Source organism: Amblyomma maculatum, chromosome 4 (genome assembly GCF_055883805.1).
Source record: "Amblyomma maculatum isolate TAMU_Amacu chromosome 4, ASM5588380v1, whole genome shotgun sequence".
Lineage (NCBI taxonomy): Eukaryota > Metazoa > Arthropoda > Arachnida > Ixodida > Ixodidae > Amblyomma > Amblyomma maculatum.
The window spans coordinates 156,187,354-156,213,052 of NC_139347.1; the positions used below are offsets into that span (position 1 = coordinate 156,187,354).

Here is a 25,699-nt window from a genome sequence, read left to right on the forward strand (position 1 = left end):
AGGGCGCAAACTTGGCATTCGCATAAAATATGAAAGGTATTCGTTTGCAATACTGCCTTATCGACGGACTGGGTCCGACTGCACAGCACTATCTGAAGCTTTCAGCACGCCAAGGAACGTTGTGTAATCGCATGTGGTGTCAAACATACCGCTCCAGTTCCACACCAACTCATGACAATCTTCTAACCGGCTTTCTTGCTAAAAGATCGAAAGCGTATCAAGCGAAAAGAAACATCAAAAAACGAAAAAAGTACAAACAATAACGCGTGCCCTGCCCCGCCTATATTTTTTATCTGTTCGTTTTGCTTGTTTACGTGATCACACTATACATTCTTTCTTCAACCAGAAACGTTTTTACCTTTGTTGCTTTCCAATTTCAGTTTCAATTACCGTTTATTTCCCACAATAAGTACAGGTGATGCACTAGGTGTGGCGAGGGTGACGGGACTGGCCCCGTCTCCCCAAACAACATGGGAGCAGTCACGACAGTTTGAAAGCTCGGTACTCCTATATAATGGGAAGAACAATAAGTAGCAACCACTTCATATTAGCAAAAAAAATATTTATACTAAGACAAATGGAAAAGAAACAAGAAGAAGGAAATATGCATTCATTCAAAAAATACTGTCAGATTGTACAATACTGGTTAGTAATTTCAAATATTTTTATCTTGGTCAAAATACGCAGTTCCTTGTCCGTTATCTTGTATTTGTTCAGTATACTTGGCAGGGTGTTTTGAATCATCTAGAGACCATAGTTTGTAAGTGGTCGTGGAATGTGCCAATGTTCCTGATGGCGCTTGGAACGAGATGACATGTTAATCTGTAAGTTGGCAGCAGCCCGTAATGAGCTTCTACGTTTACGGATTTCCGATTTCAAAGATGCTAACAACTGATGCTCGTAGAGGGTAGGAAGTTTAGCAATCTTTCGCTTACGGAATAGATCAGAAGTGTGGGAATTGTACGGAGCGTTTGCAATCGCTCGAACTGTGTTTTTGTAATGGAACTAACTTATTTATTGATGTCTTTTTACCATTATCGCAAACCAAATGACAATATTTTAGATGAGATGCAAGAATAGTGTTATAGAACATTAGCTTTTGAGGGACGGGTAAAAAGTGATGCACTTTTCTCAACATACCTAATGCTTTACACAGTTTAATTGTTATGCTATCTGTGCGAGAATACCACAGCATATTTTCTTAGAAAACGATTCCTAGTGTTTTGGCTGATACTGAAATTTCGATTTCAGTATTGTTGCACTTCAGCTGATTAATGCGAACATTAGTTTGTTCAGCTTGAAAGAGATCTGATTTTGTCTTCCTAACTTCTCCAAGGCATCTAACTGTACCACTCTTCCTCCAGCTTGTTTCGCCGGCAAATATTTTTAACTAGTGGCACCTACAGCGGTCTCCGAAAGCTTAAAGGCAGTACTGTGCATGTGTGCCCCTCTAGCCGCATTACGATCGTTCTACACACCTTCACTCAATGGAATATGACTCGTCCTTTAGCCGATGCTAACCGCAATGAGCCCTCTCGGAAATGACACTGTAGATGTCTGCGAACATGATTCGAGCTCTTGTCAAAGCGAGCAGCTTAGCTTCCTTGGCTGCTGCACTTAAATAACCAAGCCGTCGCTGCAGCCTGATATTGGAAAGCTGTCAGGGGCATGTTCACTTATATTTTCTTCACCACGTCGTCACCGAACGTTACGCCCAACGAGACTTTAGGGCCACGCAGTGAAAATACATTGGAACCCTGAATTTCGGATTTCCAATTTTTGATCTAATCTCCGGCTCCTTCACGCAAGAAACAACCAATAGTCGGTAACCAATTTTTCAATACACGTGCGACGAATGATTTACACACTTTCTGTGATATTTCTGCCACCGATTTCAAAAGCGCATGCAAGTCTACGTTTTCCGAGACCTTGAAGCCGATTCCAGTTAATGTATAAGGCTCAGGCCCGACTAATCATGAAAGAAGCACGAATCTTTTATAATCTACAGACGACGGGCTCACATCTGGCTCCTTAGTAGAAGCGTGGTTAGAGCTCAGATTACAAATGATACCGCCTGGACCAAACCGAAGCGCCTACAGATGAAGAAAAATTTATATAGTGTACTAGTAACGCTTCTGTGAATTACATTGTACGAAGTTGACTAAGGAAAGAATAGTAATGGGAATAATGTATGTTGAGCGCGCACTAACTTCCTAAGACTACACTTTCATTCGCTGCGTGTCTTGATTTCAAATACAGCACTTAATTTAGTAAAACAATAATAACCTTATTACTACAAGTATTTGACACACATACAGAATATGATGTGCTAGTTTCTGTGTCCAATATAAACGTTTGCTGCATATAAGAAATGGAATTAAAGCCCACATTCTCATGAGTGCAAGAAAATCTGGCAAGTACGAGGATTCACTCACGTCTTTACGCATCACGATATCTTTTCTACCTTTGAATCCTTTCCATTGCTGATTCATTATTCCTATTTGGCTTTTGTTGTTTATATCAAAGGTAACATTTTTCTCTTCAACACCCTGCCGAGTAAGCTGAAGAAGTTTCATTGACGCCGTCAGCCTAAACTTGGAGAATAACGGATTTTTTATCTTCAGGGTGTAACCGATCCATTCGACATCTGAGTGTATGTTCCGATATTCATTAAATGGTGGTGTACAGTTCACGGAGATTAAGCTTGCTGTTATTCCATACCTGTAATAGACAAAAATTACATTATAAGATTGAATTGTTTTTTTATTTCCGCGATTTCCTATATTTATTTCAAATATGCCAATTTGCTACGCTGTTGCGCCCCGCTGAGTAAGACCGGTTTCCAATTTGGTAGTAAACAAAATATGCTCTATGTATCGTTCCACGAATGGCTCGCCAGGGCTTGTATTATCCTTCAAAAAGACGCGGCTACATTGCGTTGTGAGTTCGTTAACCTCTCTCCATCTATCTAGTGATTCATCAACTTTCACAAGAAAATGTATTTAGCCGCTTCGATTTCATGTCGTTATTTTTCTTTGATTCTCAAATTTGCAGACTTGACAGAACTATTTATTGCATGAAAGTCGCTCATCCTGCCGGCTTTCTTACCTTTTCTGAAATATAAAAAAATGTATAGGCCGCCATTTGCAGTTTATATAAAACTGATATCAACTTGGTCACACAACACCCTTTAAATCAAACTTCCGAGGTTTGGAGCTAAACCTATTGGCCTTAAGTTGGCTACCATGCCATCCGCCTCGCTTTGCACGGGTAGGGACATTTCCCAGATGCTAAACATCTGGAAACTTTATCGTACACAACACGTTGAACTACTTTCATCAGCTGTTTTCGCCAAGCGTTTCGTCGCAAAACTATAGGCAGATATGCGCAAACTTGAATAGCTTCCTTGTTTCCACAAATAGGTTTACGGCCCAAGTAATTTCAAGGTGCCTATTTTTATTAATATTGCTGATTAATCACTGTTCCTACTGCCGTTATTGTGAGAAAGTGAATCTGAACCTTGTGTACTGCGTACTGAAACCCGCGGCCCTCAGTCCCTAGCGGCTGCGAAGCAACTGACCACGGCGGCAGTCGGACCTGCGATGCAGCAAAAGGTGCTAAGAATCTCTGGCTCCGTACAGGCTGCCACGCGCAACGCTAGACCCCTAGCTAGTGAGGGTAGTTTAGCAGTACCGTTAGAGGAATTACAGATGATGAAACGTGATGTTGTAGGGCTTAGTGAGGTTAGGACGCCAAATGAGGCATTAACCATACTTAAGGGCGGAAATGTATTATGTTATCAAGATTTGCCTAAGAGACAACTACTAAGGGTAGAATTACTTGTCGATAAGGATATTACTGGTAATATAGAGGAATTGTATAGTATTGTTCAAAGGATGGCAGACATTGTAATTAAGCTTCATAAGCGGTATAAACTGAAGATTGTGCTGACCTACGCGCCTACATGTACTCATGATGATCAGCAGTCGAAAGCATCTACAAAGATGTTGAACTTCGTGGTTTGTTGCATAATTGCAGCTTAGCTGGGCATGGAGGCTAGGCCTTGGGCTTCCCCTTTCACCAGCTTCACTAGCGTCGCTGCCGGCAACGCCTCACCGCACCTGAACCCTCAACCTCACATCAACCTTTACCTCGGCCCCAGGTTCAGCTTGGTGCTCCCGGTCCATGAGCAACAGCGCCTATCCGCCTTCCCAAAATGCCCAACAGCCCATAAGTGATCTGCCCTCCATGTGGAGCATGGCAATGACCACCCAGTCAACACGCCGAGATGGGCATCCAACCGTGGGACATGAGGAGACGTGCTATCCAATGGACGTATCGTCACCACCATCCTTGTCAACAAGGCCGCGTGCCTCTCACAAACGTCCTTCGGAAGACAATAAACCGAATTCGTCTTTTGCAAGTGATGGCTGTCAAGGAAATTGACATCTTATAAAGTGGCAATTAAAATATCTAGCAAACAAAAGCCTGACGGATATACCGAACAGGATTCTCCATGTTTACTGGGCGCCAGTCTCGGCACCAGAGGTTTTCGGGCTTCATGGCCAGAAAGAAGCCAAACACTACAGCTGAGGAGCTCCCGACACTCGCTGCGGTGGAGCGCATGCAAATGCTTAGGTGTATTTCAATCACAAGTGAGATCGCAGCGCCTGTCCAGGCGTATCCAGTTGAAGGCTCAAACATGCAGCGCTACGTTTTTACAACGTCGACATAAACGAGGATCAAACCACTGTTTAACGTGAGCTGTACTGCTCCACTCACCGGGTCACCCAGGCCTGATAATCTGAAAGGAGCGTTTTTGCCTGGTAACCGTGCAAGGCCCTACGACACTATCAGCCTGTCTTTACTACTACGGCTACATTTTAAGGCCTCAGTCATACAAACAGAGTTTGATTTATTAATACAACTGTTTCCAGGCTGGGCACATGCGCAAACCTTGCCCTTTCGCTACTCCCGATGAAAGTGCGTCTCAAGGAAACGTTACGTAAAGATGCGGCCTCCACGAGTTGAACGACAGTCACATAACATCCCCAATTTGTCCGACCAAGCAAACGGCAACGCAGAAGACTCGTCTTCTGAGCGCTAATCATTTTCCAGTACAAGATATGTCACCAGTGCAGACATCGAGTCGCTTCAAAGCTCTGCATTGGGACGACGATGAGCGGCTAGAGCTTCCTGAGCCCAATTCCAATGTACCTACAACTAAGACGAAGCCTATCGATACGGCACTAAAAGAATGCCGTCGACAGCAGCCAATGCCACACTGCACTGAACTACCAGAGGACAATATGGCTGTAGTGAATGAGCAAATCAATTGTCTAAACAGAAGTCTCCAAGCTCCGAAAACACCGCGAAATACTTCTTCGATGAGGTGCGGAGTTAACCCCCAAATCTCTCAACGTCGCATCACCGTCGTCTTCCTTCTAAGCAAGTGTCGTTTGCTGTCCCTTCCCAGTGTACCAGAACGCCCACAGATAACTTTGTAACATCGTTGCTCCGCTCTATGGTCAATCAGTTGTCGAACCCGACCTCCGTAATACGGCAACACTTGGCCATGTACCCAAAAATGACTACTGGTCGTCCTAGTACGATACAATGAATCTGTAGAGGCATTTCTACAAAGGTGGGTGAACTCAAGACCTGACTACGAACTATCAAGCTCTAGGCGCGGGCTATGTCACTATAGGAAACAAACGCCTTGCCATCATCCGGGCTTCAACGGGTACGTGTCTCCTTCAATGAGCGACTATCGCGTGCAAACTGCTGCTTCCCCGGTAAAGGTAGCGGTATATATTGGTACATACTTTCCCCATGCTATCCTTTCTTTCGAAACCTGATGAGCATTATATCAAGAGGTAGCAGCAGTGGCTGTGAAATTTCTAAATGGAGCCGTTGTGATAATTTCATTCTACATCGGACCAGCTGGAGGTGCCCCTTCCCGTATTATTCTGGGCTGGTTACTAAGTGTCCGTTGGCAGTACTCCGGATGTCCGATTTTAAATGGAGGCGCCCCTCACCCGAATGGGGGTATCCCACTTCAAGCCCTTCTGGTAAGCGTGTGCGAGAGGCTTTCACTGGTGCCCTATTTGCTCTGCTCTGTCGTCCTGGGACAGCAAGATGGCGTGTGAGTGCCATGTGCTGCCTATGCTCTGGCTTGACGTGGTGGTAGGGTGCGGGAACTCGCTCGAGGCACATGGAGCGACAGCTGGGGAAGTGATTATCACTCTATCATGTCTCGACAGTATCTCTTCTAAATCCTCGTCACTCCTTCTTGAGTTCATACAAAGGGCACTAAACAGCGCCACAACTATTACCTAAATTAAGTTTGGTCGACCGGCACGAGATCTCGGCCTGCTTAACTTGTGGGATGCTGCGGGCAAGCCAAGCTGGCTGCTACGCGAGACCATGCATTGGCGCAGGCACGACTGCATTATCTTGCTGCTAAGGCTCGGAGATATGAACGCGATCTCTCGTGACGCCAGTGGCATGCATGGTGTGAGCAATTTCCTGCTTAATCCTCGAACGCCTCCCTATGGCGAAAATTCCGTGCATGGAACATGGTTGCCGTTCTACTGATGCAACAGCAACTGCGTACTTTCCAGCTAAGGTGACGCCAGGTGACTTCGGCAAACAAGCAATACGAATTTTTTTTCCAAAAACATAATCCAGTGCCTGCTTCAGCTCCTAATTGTAATTTGAAAAGTTTCCTTACAAATTCATATAAATTACCATCTGCTGCCGTTGAAGATGGAATTGCGAGTCCCTTCTCAATGCCTTTGCTGCCGGCTGCAATTGATGATGACAAACGAAAAACAGCGCCGGACAAAGTTCAGTACGAGGTTTACAAGAACATGAGTACCGTTGCACTCCCTCAATTACTAGACAGCATGGCTGGCTGCATGATGTAGTATAAGAGAGCTGGAAATTCGCTGTCGTGATCCCCATTCGCAACCATGGAAAGCTTTCAACAGACCTCGCCACTTCCTTTAAAGTGGAATGAACAAAAGCCCATATATAGGCAGGTCATCACTTCTTGCCGTCTTGAATCATTTCGCCATGAAGTTGAAAACCAAACATGGGATGCTTTATATGAATGCCGTGAGAGTAACACAGCATATTGTAATTTTATAAGTATACTTAAGAAAATATACAACCAGCATTTTCCAGTAGTGCAGGTAGAAAAGCCAAGGAACGCACGCAAACCTTAGTTAAGGAGAGAACATTGAAAATGATTAAGCATAAATATGCTTTACACGCCAATTTTTTAACAACTAAAGACTAAATATACTTGCAGAATTTAAGACATACCGGAATAAACTTACGCCTACGCTGAGGAAAGCTAAGGATTCATACTTAATAGATATGGTCCATGATGAATGTACGCGGCCGCCAGATGCAGCTTGGCGCAATAACTCATTGGTGCGCCCTGCTACTCGTACGCTCGCGCTTGGCACCTTGAGGCAGGGTGAAAAAGAGCTCTCTGCTGTTGCATTAGCAGATGCCTTTGATCATTTTTTTTATTCAGCAAACGAAAGATAGTGAACTCGATGGGATGATTGCTAGAAACTACGCTGAGGAAACTTTCGACTCAAATGCATTAAAGTTTTGGGAAAATTTTCGTATTGCTTGTTTGCCGAAGTCACCTGAGGTCACCTTAGCTAGTTGTCCATGCGAGGAAACGATTACATAAAATCAATGTTTTTGGCCCTGACTGAACCAGCCGAGGTTTTCTCTTTCATAAATAGCATGAAGAATAGTAAATCGCAGGATGTGAATGGCTTTCAGTTATTACCCATGAAACGTGTTCTTGATATACTGTGCCCGATTATTACCCATATTTATAATTTTGTTCTCTCCACTGAGGTGTTTCCTTTAGAAATGCAAAGTGTTCGACTAATGCCCATTTTAAAAAAAGGCGATAAGAACCTATTCACAAACTACCGACCTATTTCTATACTACATGTGTTTTCTAAAAGTATCGAGAAAATAATACATAAAAGAGTAACTTCTTATTTTAATAAGAGGCATTTGTCTCTAGATTTTCGGCATGAATTTAGGAAAAACAGATGTGCGGAAACCGTAATTCTAACACAAAAAGAAATTATAATTAAGCCATTCAGTAAAAATAAGCTCACTGTGGGTATTTACGTAGACTTCAATAAGGCCTTTGAATTCATAAATCATAAGATTCTACTTTTTAAGTTACAATGGTACGGTATCCGGGGCTTAGCTCCAACTTTATTACAATCTCACTTACCTCACAGAACACAATATGCAGATATCGACACAGCAACCTCTTCTACCCTCCATATAACGTTCGAAATGCCCCAAAGAAGCATTCTGGGGCCGTTACTGTTTTAGTTTATATAAACGATATCGTCCACAGCGCGAGTGATGTTCAGGTTGTGTCATTTGCGGATGACACAACCTTCTTTGTAAGAGAAACTTCTGAAGCCGACGTTGAACGCCAAACAAGTGATCATTTAATCAACTGCACTTGTAGGAAGATGCAAACTCTCTGCGCATAAATCCTACAAAAACATAAATTCTTTTGTACCTCTCGAAGGGAATGAAAATCGCTACACCTCTCAAAACAGTTTTAAAAAGCCATCAAATACAGCTTGCTACTTCTATAAAAACGCTCGGAGTTATCGTTTCAACTAATCTCGAAAGTTTCCTCAGCTCTGGGTGTACTTTTGCGCTTTAGACATAATTTCCCAGTAAGGGTAAAGATGTTGCTCTACAATGCGTTACTACAAATTCATATTCAATACTGCAGCTTGGTTTGGGGAACAACAGGGGTAACAAATCTACATAGATTGCCTTTAGTGCAAAAAAAAGCTGTCCGCTCTATAGCGAATGTGCCACATCTTTTCCCCACAGGACATATATTTATAAAGTACGATATCCTTCCGATCATTGCCTTATACTTTTACAGGTTTATATTATGCTATAAATACGATTCACCGCAACGTGATAGTCCATTCACTGTCTTAGACAACTCAAAGAAAACATCAGCTTCTGTAAATAAATAAACCTTTATTTCCATCAGGTGCTATACAGATGGAGGGCTACGGAAAAAAAGCTGCCACTTGGCGGCTTGACGATTCCGCAGCCCCATATATAAGGCAGCGTCTAGGCAACACCAGAGAATCAACACGCGATAAACAAACAAACACCTAATCAATGCGGAATAAAAGAAAAGTTCCTGAGCCAGGTAAAACAAACACCGTCAGCACAAAAAGTAAACAAGCGATAAGCATAGCAAGACACTTGTTCTATGCAGAAGAAAAGAAATGCTAGATAAAACAAACACCAGAAAAGTTGATCAGCTTAGTCAAACAGCAAACATGTCTCTGAGTTTAACAGTGGAACAGCTAAATAAATCAAAATTCAGTGATTGATAATAGTTTAAAAGCGATGGCAGAGAATAACACAAACGCTCCATACCAGAATTCAAGCGTGGTGCAGCAACCTTCCATTTTTCTCCACGTCTAGTATTATAACACTTCTCATTTGTTTCTAAATGTGCCAAGACGTCCAGGCTATGAATATTTTTTTTTACTTCATATTTATACCGAGCACTCAAACGGTAGCGGTATAGCTTGTGAGCTGTAGTAACATGAGCACTGTGAAAAAATTCTGCAGTGGTTGCATTATAACCAGCATTGTACACGTGGCGCAGATACCGTTTTTGCATACGGAATATTTTTTGTGTGTTAGAGAATGTAGTTGTGAAAGTTACAACCTTCCCGTCTTCTTAAACAAATTGAGCCACGATAATTTTGAGATTACCAGCAATTCAAAACACAAAATCCGTGATTACTGCCGGGATAATTTCCGTATGTGGAAGAAGCAGACATACAAATTTCTTGTTTATTGTTCTCTGAGACCTGCACTGGTGTATATTCTAGTTGCTTTCGCTACATCTGGTTTTTCTTTTTGTGTTGTTTCTTGCAAGTGTGCTCGCGCTTAGCGTAGGTGTAACACTGCATGACCTACCAATGATGGTATGAAATGATGTGAAAGTTATCTTCCTTCTGTACTGTCACGGTCTCAAGGAGTCGGCACCCTTAGTCAAGCTGTCACCACAGCTTTTAGTCCCGACTCCTTTTTTGTAAGACTCCTTTTTTGTAAGAAAGGAAATAAACATGAACTTGACTCGACCAATCAATTTCCTTAACACCAATGCTGCGCAGGTTTGCAGAGAAAATGCTAACCATACGGCTTTTTTGGTGGTTTGGACAGCAGAGTTGATATCACCCCACTAAAATCGAATTTCGTCCATACACAGGTACATAGTACAGGTTGACGGTCGTGAAATCAGCAGTTCTGTTATGTACCCGCAGCAGCAATGTGCGCACCATATTAGCAATGGAAGTTGATAAGGCATACAACAGCAGTCATGCTGACATCCTGAATGCCATTGACATGCTTCATCTCCCTCCGAGAGTACGTAGTTTTGTCGAATCATTTTCGGAAAAGGAAATTTGCAATAGCCTCAGTGATGACGCAGTTGGTTCATTTGTTTCGCTACGCGGCGTGCTCTAGGTATCGTTATGGTCTGTGACGTTGTTTAAACCCTTCATACTTCATAGAGACAGCCGTGTCCCACCTGGATGGTTTTAGAAAAAAACGTGGTTGCCAAAATCTGACGTCAACTGGAACGTCCAATACTATTTGTGAAATCTATGAATAGATAGCCAACTATAACCTAGTTTATATTTGTCACACAAGTTGGCATAGACAGTCCAATAAGCGCTCAAACGTGCTGGCTTTGTTTTAGGTCTGGAGGTTCTCGGTGGTTTTCGGACTTCAGCATGATCCTTCCCAAATGGCTGGTAAGACGTATTTTTCATTCCCCGTGCTTCTGTATGTGTCTACATTGTGTCATTACAAGTAAGTTTGTTTGCATACAGCGAAGCATGAATTATATATGAAAACTTGATAATGCAAGTGTTATTGTTTGCTTCACGTTTACTCCACAGTACCTGCATTGCTAAATTGATTTTTTTCTTAGTTAAGAAAACCTTTACTGCTTAAGATGCTTCATAAGTATTCTTCAGCCTCCCGGATGGCTGCGGTACTGAATCTTTCATTGATTCCTCAAGCAACAAATTCAGTGTGTCGTCCTCATCAGACCTCGTGCCGATCGAAACATCACAAAGTGAGAGCATTGACGAGCCAGCGCCTAAAATCCGTACAATATGTCGAAAAAAGATAAAGCAAGGGAAGAAAGTGCTCGATAAAGGCATCAATAATGATCCTACATCGGATAAAAATGCAGAACTTCAATGAATGGGGTGGATTTCAGGATTGCCGGCCGCCATTCCTGATGCTAATAACGAAAAGCCCCCGACGTTTTCTGTAAACTTGAATCCGCAAAGCAAAGCGTGTGATGTATTCACCCTGCAGTTTCATGAAGACGTGTGGCAGATGAGAGTTGAAGAGACGAATTATTATGCAAGCCAACAAGGGAAGAGGGGTTGGGAGCCAATAACAGTGCACGAGCTGAAAGCATACATAGGCATGCTCATTCTGAATATTAATAATCCGTTCAAACAAGTTTATTTATACTGGAGTTCCGATAGTTTCTTCAACGTGCCAGAAATTTCCAGCGTCATGTCGTTTAGACGGTTTCAGCAAATTAACTGTTTGCACCAGAACGACAACTCGAAGCTTCCCTCTAAGACCGCGCAAAGCTATGACCGCTGCTACAAGGTGAGGCCTCTGATGAATATGCTGAACAGGACGTTCCAGGAAGAGTACAAGCCCTCCTCGCTCTTGCAGCTGAAAAGTCTATGATTTTTTTTAAAGGCAGATATTCAATGAAGCAGTATATGCCAATGAAGCCGAAGATCAAGCGTGGCTAAAAACTGTGGAGCCTTGCCGATAGTGAAACGAGGCACTTGTGCAAATTTGATCTGTACACAGGACGCACAGAAAATCGACCAGGTGACTTACGACTTGGTGAACATGTCCTTTCTTTGGTCGAGGATATCTATTGTCGAAGAAGGTTCGCAGGTATTCTTCGACAACTTTTTCTCCTCCTCAAAGCTACTTCTGCGTCTGAGAAAGCGAGGAGTATTTGTGGCACTTTCAGGCCCTACGAAAGGACCTGCCACCTGAAGTAAAAGTGGACAACGAACTCCTCCGTGGGTCCTTCATCTACAGGTACAAGGCGCCATTCTCCATATATCAATGGCGGGAGACTAAAAACGTCCACATAATGTCCAACTATCACGACCCCACAGAAGAGAGCTCAGTAGAGCGAAAGCTACCTTGTGGCGAAAACATTGAGCTCCCCTGCCCCAAACCATTGAAAGACTACGATCGTTGGATGGACGGTGTTGAGCGTTTCGATCAAAAACGTAATGCCTATCCAGTAGACTGAATATTAAAAAATGGATGGCACAGAATATTTTACTTCCTCCTTGATGCTGCAATTTTAAATGCTTTCATAGAGTACATAGTTTTTCTGTTCTTCAAGCTTATTCTCGGGCGGCTGCTAATAAATTGGCAAATCATTCGTGCTCGAAGGAAATCGCGCGGAGACTTCCAGCGAATAAATGGTCGAAACAGTGGCACCTTGATGTGTGGAGTCCCAGATGCAGTCCTATTTCAAGGAAAGGATCTCTTCTCAAAAGCCTCTGAAACAAGGAGGAGGTGCCGATGGTGCTCCACAAAGCGCTCTGAGGTGCTCACAAAGTTCTGTGCGGGTTGCAAAGTGCCAATATGTGTCCAGTGTTTCTCGCCTTTCATTTCAGGCAAATTGACAATTTTTGAACGAAACCTTTCACCAAATTACAGCATCTCATGCTCAGTGGGACAGGCGTTCTCCCACCCGGCTTTATACCACTATCAGTACAGGGGGACATACGCTGTCTCACCTTCTGTGCTTTACTACAATCCAGTGGAACCTGCAAGTTGCTTCAAACAACTTTTCTTGAGTTCAATAAACACGTATTTGTTTTTAAACACAACATTTCTTTTGCAGTCTGCTTGTGCTCCATGAAGATTACTTTCATCCCACTAGCATGGCGCTTACATGGCATCCCTGAAGTCGTTTTTGCAATACGCTGATGATATTGCCGCGAACTATTTAAATCTTTATTTGTTCTTATTTGACAGCCGCTGGCATGCGGCGTTATTATTGTGATTCTAGCGCGCTTATCGATTATGTATTCCGTGTTTGTTCATGCTGGTTGTCATGAGACGACGCTTTATCATTTTATCTGTCGCGAAAGGTTTGTCGGGACGTACCTAGACGATTCCAGCCGCTCGCGTGTGTTTCTATAATGTTCCAGGTTATGCTAGCACCGTTTGCTCCCTTCTTTTCCTCGTTTCCTTTTCTCACCACCTTTAAACTCAGTGCTGGTAACTGTAACGCGCCTTCTTTGTTCGACGACCGCCGAGCACGATTGTTACTATCGCCGCAGCCGAATCGCTTAGTGCACAAGTCAGCCCATTAAAGAGTTCATTTCAGTGCTTCTATTCTTGTATGTGTTCACTTATGATTACGACCTGTCACCACCACGTGACAATAACATGGTATGAAGCACTCACCAAGATCTGCTCACTAAGGAGGCAGCCTTTCAATCAGCATTAGATATCGCCTCTGATTACGGTTCCTCCATTGGCATTCAGATTTACTTGTGTAAAACTACATACAGGTCTGTCGCTAGCCACAGGAGACACCATAATCTTACTGCAAAGCCAATTCGTCTCTGTCTATCCGGCACCCTACTACAAGAAAGTACGAGCGTAAAAATTCTGGGCTTAACGATTCACCAGTCGGAATCAGCGACTGCTTGGCTTCCTCAGGCAAAAAAGAAAGCAATTTCGACTATTAGTTTGACTAGAAAAATGACTCCTAAAACTGGTGGCTCTGGCTCATCTGCTGCACGCAAGTTGGTGAGGGCGGTTCCTTGAAACTGTGAACCGAGAAGCTACGAGGGCCATTACTTTCCTTGTACGAATCACACCGTTCGTAGCGTTACAAGAGAATGCGCCGCTCAACACCATCGCTGGTCTGGTGCAGCAGCTCCGTGATGCTCGCAGACTTAAGTTTATTCTATCAGATTCCACGCAAGCACACAGTCCGTACGCAACTTCTGATATTATTCTTAAGCCACTTCCGCCAGTTCTCTCTCCCTAGAAGCTTGTACAGTTAGGCGACAACAAGCCAACTGATAACAGCAGACCAACTTCTGCAAAGTCGGTATCACCACTTCGCCAGAGATTTGAAGAGCACGCGGCTCACCTCCCTTAAGAATCCATTGTAGTGTACGTGGATGCAAGTATACAAGGCTGTAAATCAAAAATAACAATATACTGTCTGTGGAGACAGCCTGAATCAGGCCTTAACCTTTCAACGTTCGGAACCACCGACATATTTCTGCGCTGAGCTCGTGGCAGTTCAGGAGGCATGCTGCTCTGTGGCCACCAATAATTGTCTCCCTACGGCCCACATTGTCATCCGCATTGACGCAATTCATGCGGTACGTTTGCTACGACTTGTCAGCAGTTGCCACAAAATATGTCTAGACATCCACCAGCTTCCGGCGCGCATCCCAAAGTAGGTGCGTATTGAGTGGGCCCCAAGGGAACTTTGACTATGTCTAGTAGCTTACCGGTATTGCTCAAGAGAGAGTATACAACAGCTGCACGTTACCTGTGCTCGCCTATTGGTCTTACTCGTGGAGGCTAACGAAAAGGGTTCGACTTAAGCAGAGGACAACACAGAGGGCTATAGAACGAAAAACAGTATGTGTAACGTTAAGGGAGAGGAAGTGTGAAGAGTGGGTTAGAGAGATAAGTCGAGGTAATCACATAGCCGTGAAAGGAAAAAGAAATGGCATACAGTGCGCAGAAAGGACAACCGATGGATGATTAAAGTAACAAAGTGCATTCCAAGGAAAAAAATGCGTAGCAGGGGGCGGCAGAAAATAAGTGGCGGGTGAGGTTACGTTCGCAACGGTCGAGTGGATTATGCTATCACAGAAGAGGGTAGATAGGAGGAGCATGAGAGAGGCTTTACCCCTGCAGTAGGTATAGTCCGGTTGATGAGGATGATGTACTGTATCCTACATATGTCGTTTAACTGTTGCAGCGGAAGCAAAACTGAGGCAGCAATTTAGTCAAGCGACTTCGCACGATGATTTTTCAGGTGTTTGACGGGTAACAGGGGGTACTTGCTCGTACTAGGTGTTACGTGCTGTCGGTCGGTTCTGAAAGCAGTAGAGCGACCAGTCGTCACCAGTGGCTAGACGCAAGGGCATTGCAAAGACCCGAGAGAAGCTGGTCGAGGCACCTTCGCGACATGGCTGTGAGCAGAGATACACGCTTGGCAAGTAGAACTATGGAGCTATTTGGCGCCTGGACACTCGACGTGAATTTTGGATAGCCTGACGAACGAGCACGCCCGACATCCGAGCCAAGTATAAGCAGCTCCCCTTCGCGGCGCATTGACTGATGGCAGGGGTGCTCTTGTGCCTGGTCAAACTGCATGGATTCCGCTAACCCGAATGTCAAGCTTCATCTAAAATCCCCTCAACAACACCGGTGCTGCTCCGCAAGCCAGGGCCGTATTGGAAGCATCAGCGCGCTCGATCCTTGGACCTATCAGGAGGATATCACGTCGCGATCACCCGACGTATTTCGCGGACTCCAGTTCATTTATTTCACTGCTTTATCGACGTCTTGAATATTTTCCTATTGCACACCACCATATATCAATGCGATGAGGTGTAGCCCAGAAGCCATTGACTGATTCAATACAGTTTATGATATCTATAATTTACAGGGGCTGTAATACAGTACGAAAATGCTTTGTGGGACTCTAACTATTGCCTCTTGTACCGACCACTTAAACATGAATCTGCGAGTCTGAAAGTAAGATATGTCAAGAGTGCTTTATAAGACATTGATGCCTGACGTGCGAGCCAAATTGCCTAAAGGTAAGCACAATCACTTTACCCAAGGATTATAACCAATAAAACGTACTCTTTGAGCCACCAAAACGTTTCCTGTTATTAAGACAAAATATATAGGGCTAACATTGGGCTCTGGCTCGCGAAACCGCGATGGACTGACCCATGGCTTGCGGCTGTCTAATTACTCTAATTAAATTCTAACTAAAACTTCAAAACGTAACATAGAATGTATTAGTTAATCGTCATATCCAGAAAATGTAAAGCCTATTGGGGGAATGCGTGAGCGTCACATTAGATAATTACACTCAATTTCTTAGCAACAAATTAGAAAAGATAATTTCAATTGTCGTCCCACAGCTGTGTATGTCACAGGGATTTTGGCACCAAAAATACCTGAAGACGACCTGCTTTTTGACATTGTTGGGAACTTGCTCTTTTGTAGGGCAGATTCTTTTTGCAAGTGATGTTTGACAGTGAGTTGTAGTGAATGAACATCCCATTAGTTTCTATTTATTTTACGTTCTACAGCGGCGAGCTCACCCGAACTGCAAACAATCAATGTCTGCAACTATCTTGACTTTCCGCATAGCGCATGCCCAGCCCCCCCCCCCCCTTTCTGTTCTCGACATAGCGTATGCCCCTGAGATCCTGAACTATCCGTAGGGATTGCACGGTAACCGAAGGGGAGGAGCTGGACGTTGCTCTAACGGTGGTAGCCGGGTATCGAAGCAACACGTCCCTTACCATTCTTACAGATTCGAAAGAAGCGTGCCGTAACTACAGGAACGGCCGCATAGGTCGCGCCGCGCTCAGGCTCCTCCAGAGCGCCACCCCATCAAAAGTCACACACAACATCTACTGGGTGCCAGGACACACCGACATAGCGGGGAACGAACACGCCGACGAGGTAGCTCGAGGGTACACGAGCTGAGCTTCCTCCCAATCGGACGATCTACCTGAGCGAGTCGGCCCTACGTACTTAGACATTCTGAACTACTATAAGGGGGTACGGTTCCGCTATACGCCGCCTCATCGGGATCTAAAACAACACGAGGCAGTGTACTGGCGAAGACTGCAGACCTAACCTGCATATCCTAATCACGATTTCAGTTCAGTTCAGTCGTTCAGTCGTGTCCGACTCTTCGTGACCCTATGGACCATGTCATGCCACGCTTTCCGGTCTCTCACTATCTTCCTAACATCACATAACTTCATCTGAAGTGCCTCGAGGATGCCATCTAACCATCGCGTTCGCTGCCTACCCCTTCTCCGGCGACCCTCAACCTTTCCCAACATCAAATCTTTCTCCAGCGACTCCTCTCTTCTCATCAGATGACCAAAGCACGATTTACCCGTCGCAATATTGGGACACCTGCCCATGGTGTGGTAGCAAACCTTCGTTATACCACTTCACGTGGCAATGTAGAAATAACGATAGCTTTCGTAAAGACCCGAGTGCGGAACAGTGGGAGAACGCACTCTCCAGCGGCGATCTGGACTGCCAACTAGGTCTTATCCAGCATGCCCAGCGAGCAGCGAAGTTCAGCGGAGCCCTGGAATAGGGGCACCGACCCTGTGAGAAGACGGAAGATGGACCTCTTCTGCTAATAACACAATACCTTCCTAGAAAAATCAACATATTTCCTATCCTATCCTATCCTATACGTAGCATCACAGGACCCCCTCATGCTTATCCCTGATATCTTTTGTTTGTTTGGATACACTCCTTCACTGCATAGTGTTCCGTTTGCACGTTTGAGACCACGTATTCTTTTCTGCTGTAAAATTAGTAGAAATGCCTTTACTCATTCGCCGTGATCAATTATTTTGACAATTTCGGCAACCCTGTGCTGATGCACGTATTCGAATGTTAGATGGTATTATCATTGCCGCTTGTAGGAATTATACGCTATATGCAGCTGAACGGTAGGTAGTTCCCATACTCATCCACGTCTTAGGATAAATGTTGAACTTAAGGTAGGTTGCTGCGCATGTTCAAGAAGTATCGAACGAAAACTGAAATATAAAATACCTAACCCTCTTGCGAAATTATTAACAAATCCTAAATCGATAGTCATTCGGGTTAAAGTAGAAATAACATTGTGAACACTGCAGTGCCGTCGCAGTGTGGAAGCAAGTGTAAGAAAACAAAACGTATACACCAACTTACGATTCGCTGTCTGCATCGCTACTGTTCCGGATGGCGTAGTACGTAGGATTGCTATAATTTGAATAATTTCCCATATTTTCCAGGCGGCTCTCAAGAAATTGTGGAGCTGGGTCTGTGAATTCCACCTTCATTCCGGTAACTGCGATAAATGAATGAAAAAATTTTGGGTATCTTTTTTTTTTATACATACTGCTAACCTCCTTGAGGAGGTTGTTGCAGGTTTGGGGTATAAAATGAAAGCACGAAATGACAAATGCTGACTCCACACTTGCTAACCTTTTACACAATTCTGTATGGTAGTGTGGAACAAGAGATGGAAAAGAAGAGAAGGATATGATACAATACAATACAATATGATACAATGCAATACAATACAATATGGTACAATTCAATAGGCACATGTTTCACAATATTTGCACAGTGATCGGGCTAAACATATATAGGGTTCTCAAGAAACAGTTGCCAGCAGTGAACTGAAACTTTTTATTGATGAGCAATTAACCACTTCATCGGCTAAATCATTCCGTTCGCGGACCGCCAGGGGAAAGAAAGAGAACACGAACCTATCGCTGTAAGCGCTATACTCGATACTGTAACGTTTCAAATCTTGAAAACAAAATGGGATTCAAATGATTACTATCAGTAAAAAATAAACACATTCGACCTGTTTATTCTTGAATATTCCACGTAGGCCTAACGGAAGCACGCACCGCAACATAAATAAAGCGGACGCTTCACCTACTATGCACAACGGAAATAGGGCGGAGTACTTAAAACACGGAAATTATGAGCAGTGTTTCCTTGTTGAGACCTGTAAGTTACTTCACGAAGGCAAACAATTGGCGATATATTAGTTGGACGTGCACCTTTCCAGAGTTTTACAAATAACTCAGGAGTGTTCACTGGCCACTCAACAACAACGAGGGAAAGTGGAGTACAGTTGTGATACGTATGCTAACCCTGCCATGCATCTCTCCTGTTTGGCTTCGTATAAAAGAAATTCCCGCATAGGATGCTTTATCACTGAATTTTGACTAAATTTGTTCCGTGCCTATCTGCAATGTGTTTATGGCTCTCGATTTGTGTAAACGCTCATGAGTCTCAGCACTACGTAAGTAAGTCACCGCATCCGCTTCCATGAAGCGTCTGAAAACTGTTTGATTTATTTAATTTTAAAATGTTTCCGCATTGGTCTATTTTCGCTGATAAAGATAATAGTGATGGCTCATCCCCCAGTCTTAATTTTTTTCACACTGGCAGATACTGAAAAAATTGGACCGACATTAATCCCAGCTTGTGCTGCTGATCATCGCGTCGTCGCCCAAGCATCTGGCGTGATATTGTTCCCGTCTTACGCTGTGTGTGCAGCGAGAAACCAGACTTGCCTGTAGTCCCTGGTTCTAACTAAGGATATAAAGAGATTCGTCGTAAACAGCAGACTTTGCTTGCGTAGAAATACCGCTGTTGACAAATGCAGAAAGTGTGAAGTCTGCTTTTTATCAGCATTACACAAGTTTTGTGGGCGTTATTGAATGATTACTTCATTATTGCAAAATATACTTCCACATTATTGAGGCAAAGCATTCACATTCTCCGCCGACCACCTTTAAAAAATACGAAGGTATTTCGGGTGCTCGAAACACCTGTCTACATATGCCTTATTCACAATTAATGATTGGAATGGTGTCTTGGACGGAGGACATCAAAATGTGGTCTCTTTTCGGTACCACTTTCGCTAAGTATTTCACAGATAATAACATTTGTACGCCGTACCTTTTATGTCATGCGCAAAAATCAGGTTAAAGACAGGGTCATTACTAATATAAACAGCGTGAACACGAAGACAAGGGACAAGATACAAGAAAGCCACAGTACAAGCGCTGACTCACAACTAAGCCTAAGCCCTTTACTCCAAGGCCCAGAAAAACAAATATGAAGAAAACGAAACAGTCACGTGAAACAACCCCTGGGTTCACCTGCTGCATAAAAAATTACTTAAAAAAATCACTTAAAAAGACACCTCTTTGCTTGAAAGAGCAAGGGAAGTTTTGCTGACACACTTATTGTCCGTTGAAATAAAATACGATTCCACTATCTCTCTCGTCATCTTCTCTTTGTGGCGATATAAAATCTTAACACTGTCAAACTTATGAGTGCACTTCTTCTTCTCCTTCTTCATCATTTAACATGACTGGCAATGTGATACCAGAAACGTTTCGTCCTTTCCACTTTCCAAGTTGTTCCGGTGTTCCTGTAGTCTCTTATTAATACACCGCCCTGTTTGTCCTATATAACTGGATGCACAAGAGAGTGGAAGCCTATACACAACACCTGTCTTGCATCCAACATATGGGTTTCTATGTTTCACCCCACATTCTTGCTTCTTCGCTTCTCTTTAGCCGGGCAGATCCTCTTCATCTTGAGCGGGGCGGTCAATGCGACGTCAACATTATACCTCTTGCCTACATTTTTGAGGCCATGCGAAATTCTGTGCACATACGGTACCACTGCAACCTTCCTCTTCCTCTCACCCATGTTGGGCAGGGTGAGAGGGGTTGTGAGCACAAATAATAATAGCTGCGAAAGTGAAACTCACTGTGTCATCATAAAATGTGTCCACTCGATCTCTCAGCACTCAGTAGTGGACGCTCAAGAGGCTATTTTAAAAACCTACAACGTCATACTAACTGCTAAACTATTTTCGGGAACATTTTGCAGTTGTGCATTTCAATGATAAAAGCTACTGCACAATATTGTTTGTGTGTAGAAGCAAACGATCAAGTAGGAGGCGCACTCTTTCAATTGTTGCCAGCAGTTCCGAGTTCCAGTGCACTACTCATGATAGGGTAAAATTAACTAAGCGCTTATCGTCTTATTCAGTTGCTTACATGCCTCTCAAAAGATACTCAGCCTGAACGAGAATCATGCTGAAAAGACCATCGTGGATCGTAACGTAGAAATGTATACGCCTATAACTACATAATCTTTATTAGCTTTATTGAAACAGGCCTCCCCGAATCATGTGGCATCAAAGCTTCGTCATTGCACTCTACTGGATGGTGAAGTTTAAACCTGTATTCGTGTTTTACTTTTGCCATAATTTACACAAAATATTTAATGCTCAAGAACACAATTGATATTTTAGGCAGAAACTTTCATCAAGAAGTATTACTTCGATAGCCCAGTGCAAGTACACCGACAGTATCTTTGAATGACTAATCTTAACTTTATCGCCTACCTCAAGTATCAAAAAAGGCGACGCGGATAACGAGCTATATGATAAGCTTCATCTCCTATAAAGGTCGACAGCAGAGTTAACTATTAAAACAAGAACAAAACATCCTGTTAGCTAAAATATATCAAGGGAGCTTAATATGTGCACACTATAGCAGGGTGTAAAAATAAGAGGTAGCCTAAAGTCGCCGAGAACTTTATACCTCTGTGGTATAGTCCCTCTTGTGGAAAAGTATGATCCTGTGAATATGTATATTTTCATGTATGATGAGGGAAATGTATGGTGAGGACATGTATGGTAATAGAAATCTTTATGTGATAATGTGCAAGAAAACTAACAGAACCGAATAATTCTGCACGGGCCTCTACAAGAACCGAATTAACTAATATTAACAAAAGACAACCAATGTCATAAGAATAATAGACACCCTACGGAAAAGGGTAGGGGTCGCAAAGTAACATTCGTAACCAGTGCAAAGCGCGCACGTTCCAAGATACAGTCTGATAACAGCAGATTTCTTGGAGGAAACTGAAAGATTGTGGCAGTAAGTTATCACTTTTCACGAGCAGTGACTAACGCTCACTAAACTATTTTGACTGTAAAAATACCTAGAATATTATTTCACGTGATACCGAACCATAAGGAACTTATGTTGCGGACGAAGCAGACAACTTTGCTCTTTTAAAAACTATTCACGTAGGTAAGAGCTAATCTCGCCAACCCTTTACTTCAGGTAGTCGCAGGGTTACCTTATCACCACCATCAATCAGAAGGTAGTGAGATGCGCAGGATTCAAGTAGCCCCTCAGTGCAGCTTTCAATAATTTGCGAGAAGCGAAAGAATTTCACTCAGTCTATCGGCGGCACTCATCCAGGATTGGCGCACCGTATCGAAGAAGAAAACATGGAGAACACTGAGATAGCTATAGAAAGTCTCCGCGGCCTAACTAGGAAAGATTAAGCATTCGACACTTCTTCGAGACACATTCTATGCTCTACGTGTCGGACGGACTCAGACAAATTTAAAAACATAAACGAGATGATAGAATGCAGAAAAACCATATACTTGCTTCCGACGCTTTAGCCGCGGGCCGACGTTTGTCACGAAATGCAGGAAGGAGCGGTCGGTGTTTATTAATCATTTTATGCGTAGAAGGGGTTTCTGGCGGGCTGGCTGGTGCTTGTTGTTATGCGTAGTCCAAAAACACGCGACTGGGCATTATCGACCAATAAACAGCAAAGGAAGGTTGCACGCGCGTGATATACTAGTGGTGCAGCCTATTTAAACAGATTACAGGTTCCTGTCGACACATGATGCGCTCAGTTCATTACAATGTTGTACGAAAGAAGATCAGCAAAAGTAAAATGTCGCACAAGCAGCTGTCAGTCAACCGGATCGCTCAAAGATACATAACATATCACAAAAATAGAATACACGTTGTATGTAGACCTGCAATACCCGGGTGCCATTCGTCCGCTGAACCAGGATTCGCATTACCGGGCGACACTAGGAAATAAAACTACAGTATGATTTAGCAGTGAAAAATTACTGCGATTAAGCACGGAAAAGAGATTAAGACATTTATAGTCATTAAAATCGCGACACCGCGAAAGTGTCGAACGTGTGCTCGAATGCAATGGAAAACAAAAAGCAATAAATAAAACAATTTCTACACGTGTCTACTAAGTTACACATGCAATCGCGTGTAAGGCTATTGGATAAGGTGCTACGGTCCAGGGATGTTGCGGCGAGAAGGATATACTCTGCTAAAATGTGCAAATAGGCCGGAAATTTGAGCAAATATTAGGATAAGAAGAACAGTGGAGATTAAGCATGGCACCCTGTGAGGGGCAGCAGAGTGTAATAGTAACAAAGCGGGCAAAAAGAAAAACAGTGCAAAAAGATGGTCTCGGTGGAATAAACATAATAAAGTGCGGGTGGTGTAACTATAAAGTAAATCTGCTCTGACAGGGGACAAGCTAGCTTGCCAATATTTTCGTTCGGAGCACAAGAAACCGTGTTACACTTGTGTATGAGAAATAATTCGCGGACTTCGCCTTCGTAAGAGGTCTTAAGACTGATTCCGGTAAAGGTACTTACATTTTTTCGCAAACGTGATAGGTAAATTTTACAGGCTTAAAACAGGATAAATAGGCAGCGTTTTAATATTAGCGTTATGATTATTAAATCCCCCTCTGAAATAAGTTTCAGTTCGACCAACGTAAATAACATTCCAGATGGAACATTAGCATATATATTACGTTGGCAGAATCGCATGTGTAGTGGCTCCGAATTTTCAAATGCATGCTTAATGCAATACTTAAAACTCTTAATGACATATTCATCTGTGTGCAAACTTTATTCCTCGACTTATTGTAAGTATGGCAGCCGAACGGTACAGTAGGGCTTTTTCAGGTGATGTTAAGATGTCCCTGATGTTCTTGTTAAGCCGGTAGACACCCCGTGGGGCATGGTGGAAATTTCATTAGACGCTCACTTTGCAAAAGAATGTCATGATGATTCTCCAAAATGCCTACAAAGTATGCGACCGATTCTGAGTGCTTTACCACAACACTGATTTCGAATTAGCTGGACAGTTCTCTTTCCGCGCTGAGGAGAGCCTCGTGATCAAGAAGACTTGCGCATTCTATTAACGCGAAAGCGTTACTTCGCTATGTTCACAGATTTCTGTCCGCAGTCAGTGTCCGAAAAATCATGTCCGCAGCAGCTGCGAAAAATTAAAAAGTGGTAGAGGTTAATGAGTGGTGTCAATCGATAGAGGCTGACGCAGTTTTGCTGCAGAAATAATAATTATGCCAATTGGTTAATTAGGTAATTATTTACAGGCAAAAAAAGCAAAAGTTGTCCGCAGCAGTTAAGAGTAATATGAAAAAGTGGTATAGGTTAATGAGTGGTGTCAATCGATACAGGGTGGCGCAAAGTGTGCGAGGAAATAATTAGGTCAAAAAAGGTATATAGGTAATTAATTAGAGGCAAAACTGAAAAAGTAAAGGAGGCGAAAATGGTCTCATTAGTGAATGGCTTAGCGCCACATTTTATTGCATCATATACTAAAATAGTTAACTAAATCAAGAAATTAAGGACACTTCAAGCATGTAACGTCCCGCAACTGGAAGTTGAGCCATAAAAGGGCATATGAAGGGATTAGCGCGCAATTTAAAAGTACCAATGACTAAAATGAATAACCAAGAAACGAATTAATGTGATGTGACGTCATGCAAGCGGAAGTAGAGCCGGAAGTAGAGAATGTTAGAACTTATTATTTACAAGCATATTACAGAGTTTCTGGAAACAAATAACACCTTATCGAACGTTCAGCATGTATTTCGACGGGGATTTAGCACGTTGACACAATTATCTGAATTTGTGCATGGCATTTCCTCTAGCCTTGGTTCTGGTAACCAACTTGATGCTCTATTTATTGACTTCTCTAAAGCTTTTGGCACCGTAATCCATTCAAAGCTCCTGCACAAACTAAACCCTGTATTAAAAAATCCAACCTTGGTTAACTGGATATCTAACTTTTATTCTGGCCGCTCTCAGAATATAGCATACAATTCTGGTGAATCCAGTGTCGTCGAAGTCTCTTCTTGTGTGCCACAAGGATCCGTCTTAGGCCCCTTACTTTTCTTGCATTATATTACCGACCTTACGAATAACATCAAATCTAAAATCCGCATGTACGCCTACGATTGTGTCCTATACAGCACTATCCATTCCTTTGGGGATCATTATTGTCTTAACGAATCACTTGTCGCATTTTCTGAATGGTGCGAAAAATGGCAAATGCGTATCAATTTTCATAAATCTGTATTAATGCCATTTTATAACAGTTCATCGGCCTCCGTTTTTGTCTATTCAATTAACAGCAGATCACTGGAAAGGGTTTCTGAATATACGTATCTGGGTATTACTTTCACTACTAACTTATCTTTGTCAAAACATATTGATTATCTGCGGTAAAGCCATTGAGAAATCAGCTTATCTGACACGTAACTCAGCTCAAGCTACATGTGACGTAAAGTTATTGATGTACAAATCGTTAATCCTTCCCATACTTGATTATGCTTGCGTTATATGGAATCCTCATAAACTGATATCTACCAGATCAAAAATGTTCAAAAAAAAAAGCTGTTCGTTTCACTTGCACCTGTATCACCGGAATTTTTCGCCCACTTCCGCCCTTCCTTTATTGCACCTAAGAACATTATCAAGTCACCAGCAAGTTGAATCCTTGAAATTTCTTTACTGCATTGTACATGGTAACTATCGGCTGTCATCTACCAGTTATATTAATCCAGCGCATCGCACATCCAC

The 25,699-nt window shown here is 43.0% G+C and overlaps 1 protein-coding gene across 4 annotated transcripts in view; it reads right to left on the bottom strand.

The window, feature by feature from the left end:
* LOC146193340 (uncharacterized) overlaps nucleotides 1–25,699 on the bottom strand; it is a 113,698-nt gene that overhangs the window by 18,609 nt on the left and 69,390 nt on the right. For 3 of the 4 annotated variants that reach the window (XM_084602681.1, XM_084602680.1, XM_084602682.1), the window contains 2 exons: nucleotides 18,127–18,265; nucleotides 2,436–2,721 (listed from right to left, as the gene is read on the bottom strand). In XM_084602681.1, the coding sequence (XP_084458807.1) occupies nucleotides 2,436–2,721; nucleotides 18,127–18,265 (425 nt within the window). The remainder of the gene's footprint in view (nucleotides 1–2,435; nucleotides 2,722–18,126; nucleotides 18,266–25,699) is intronic. The other variant, XM_084602683.1, reaches the window with a different exon arrangement.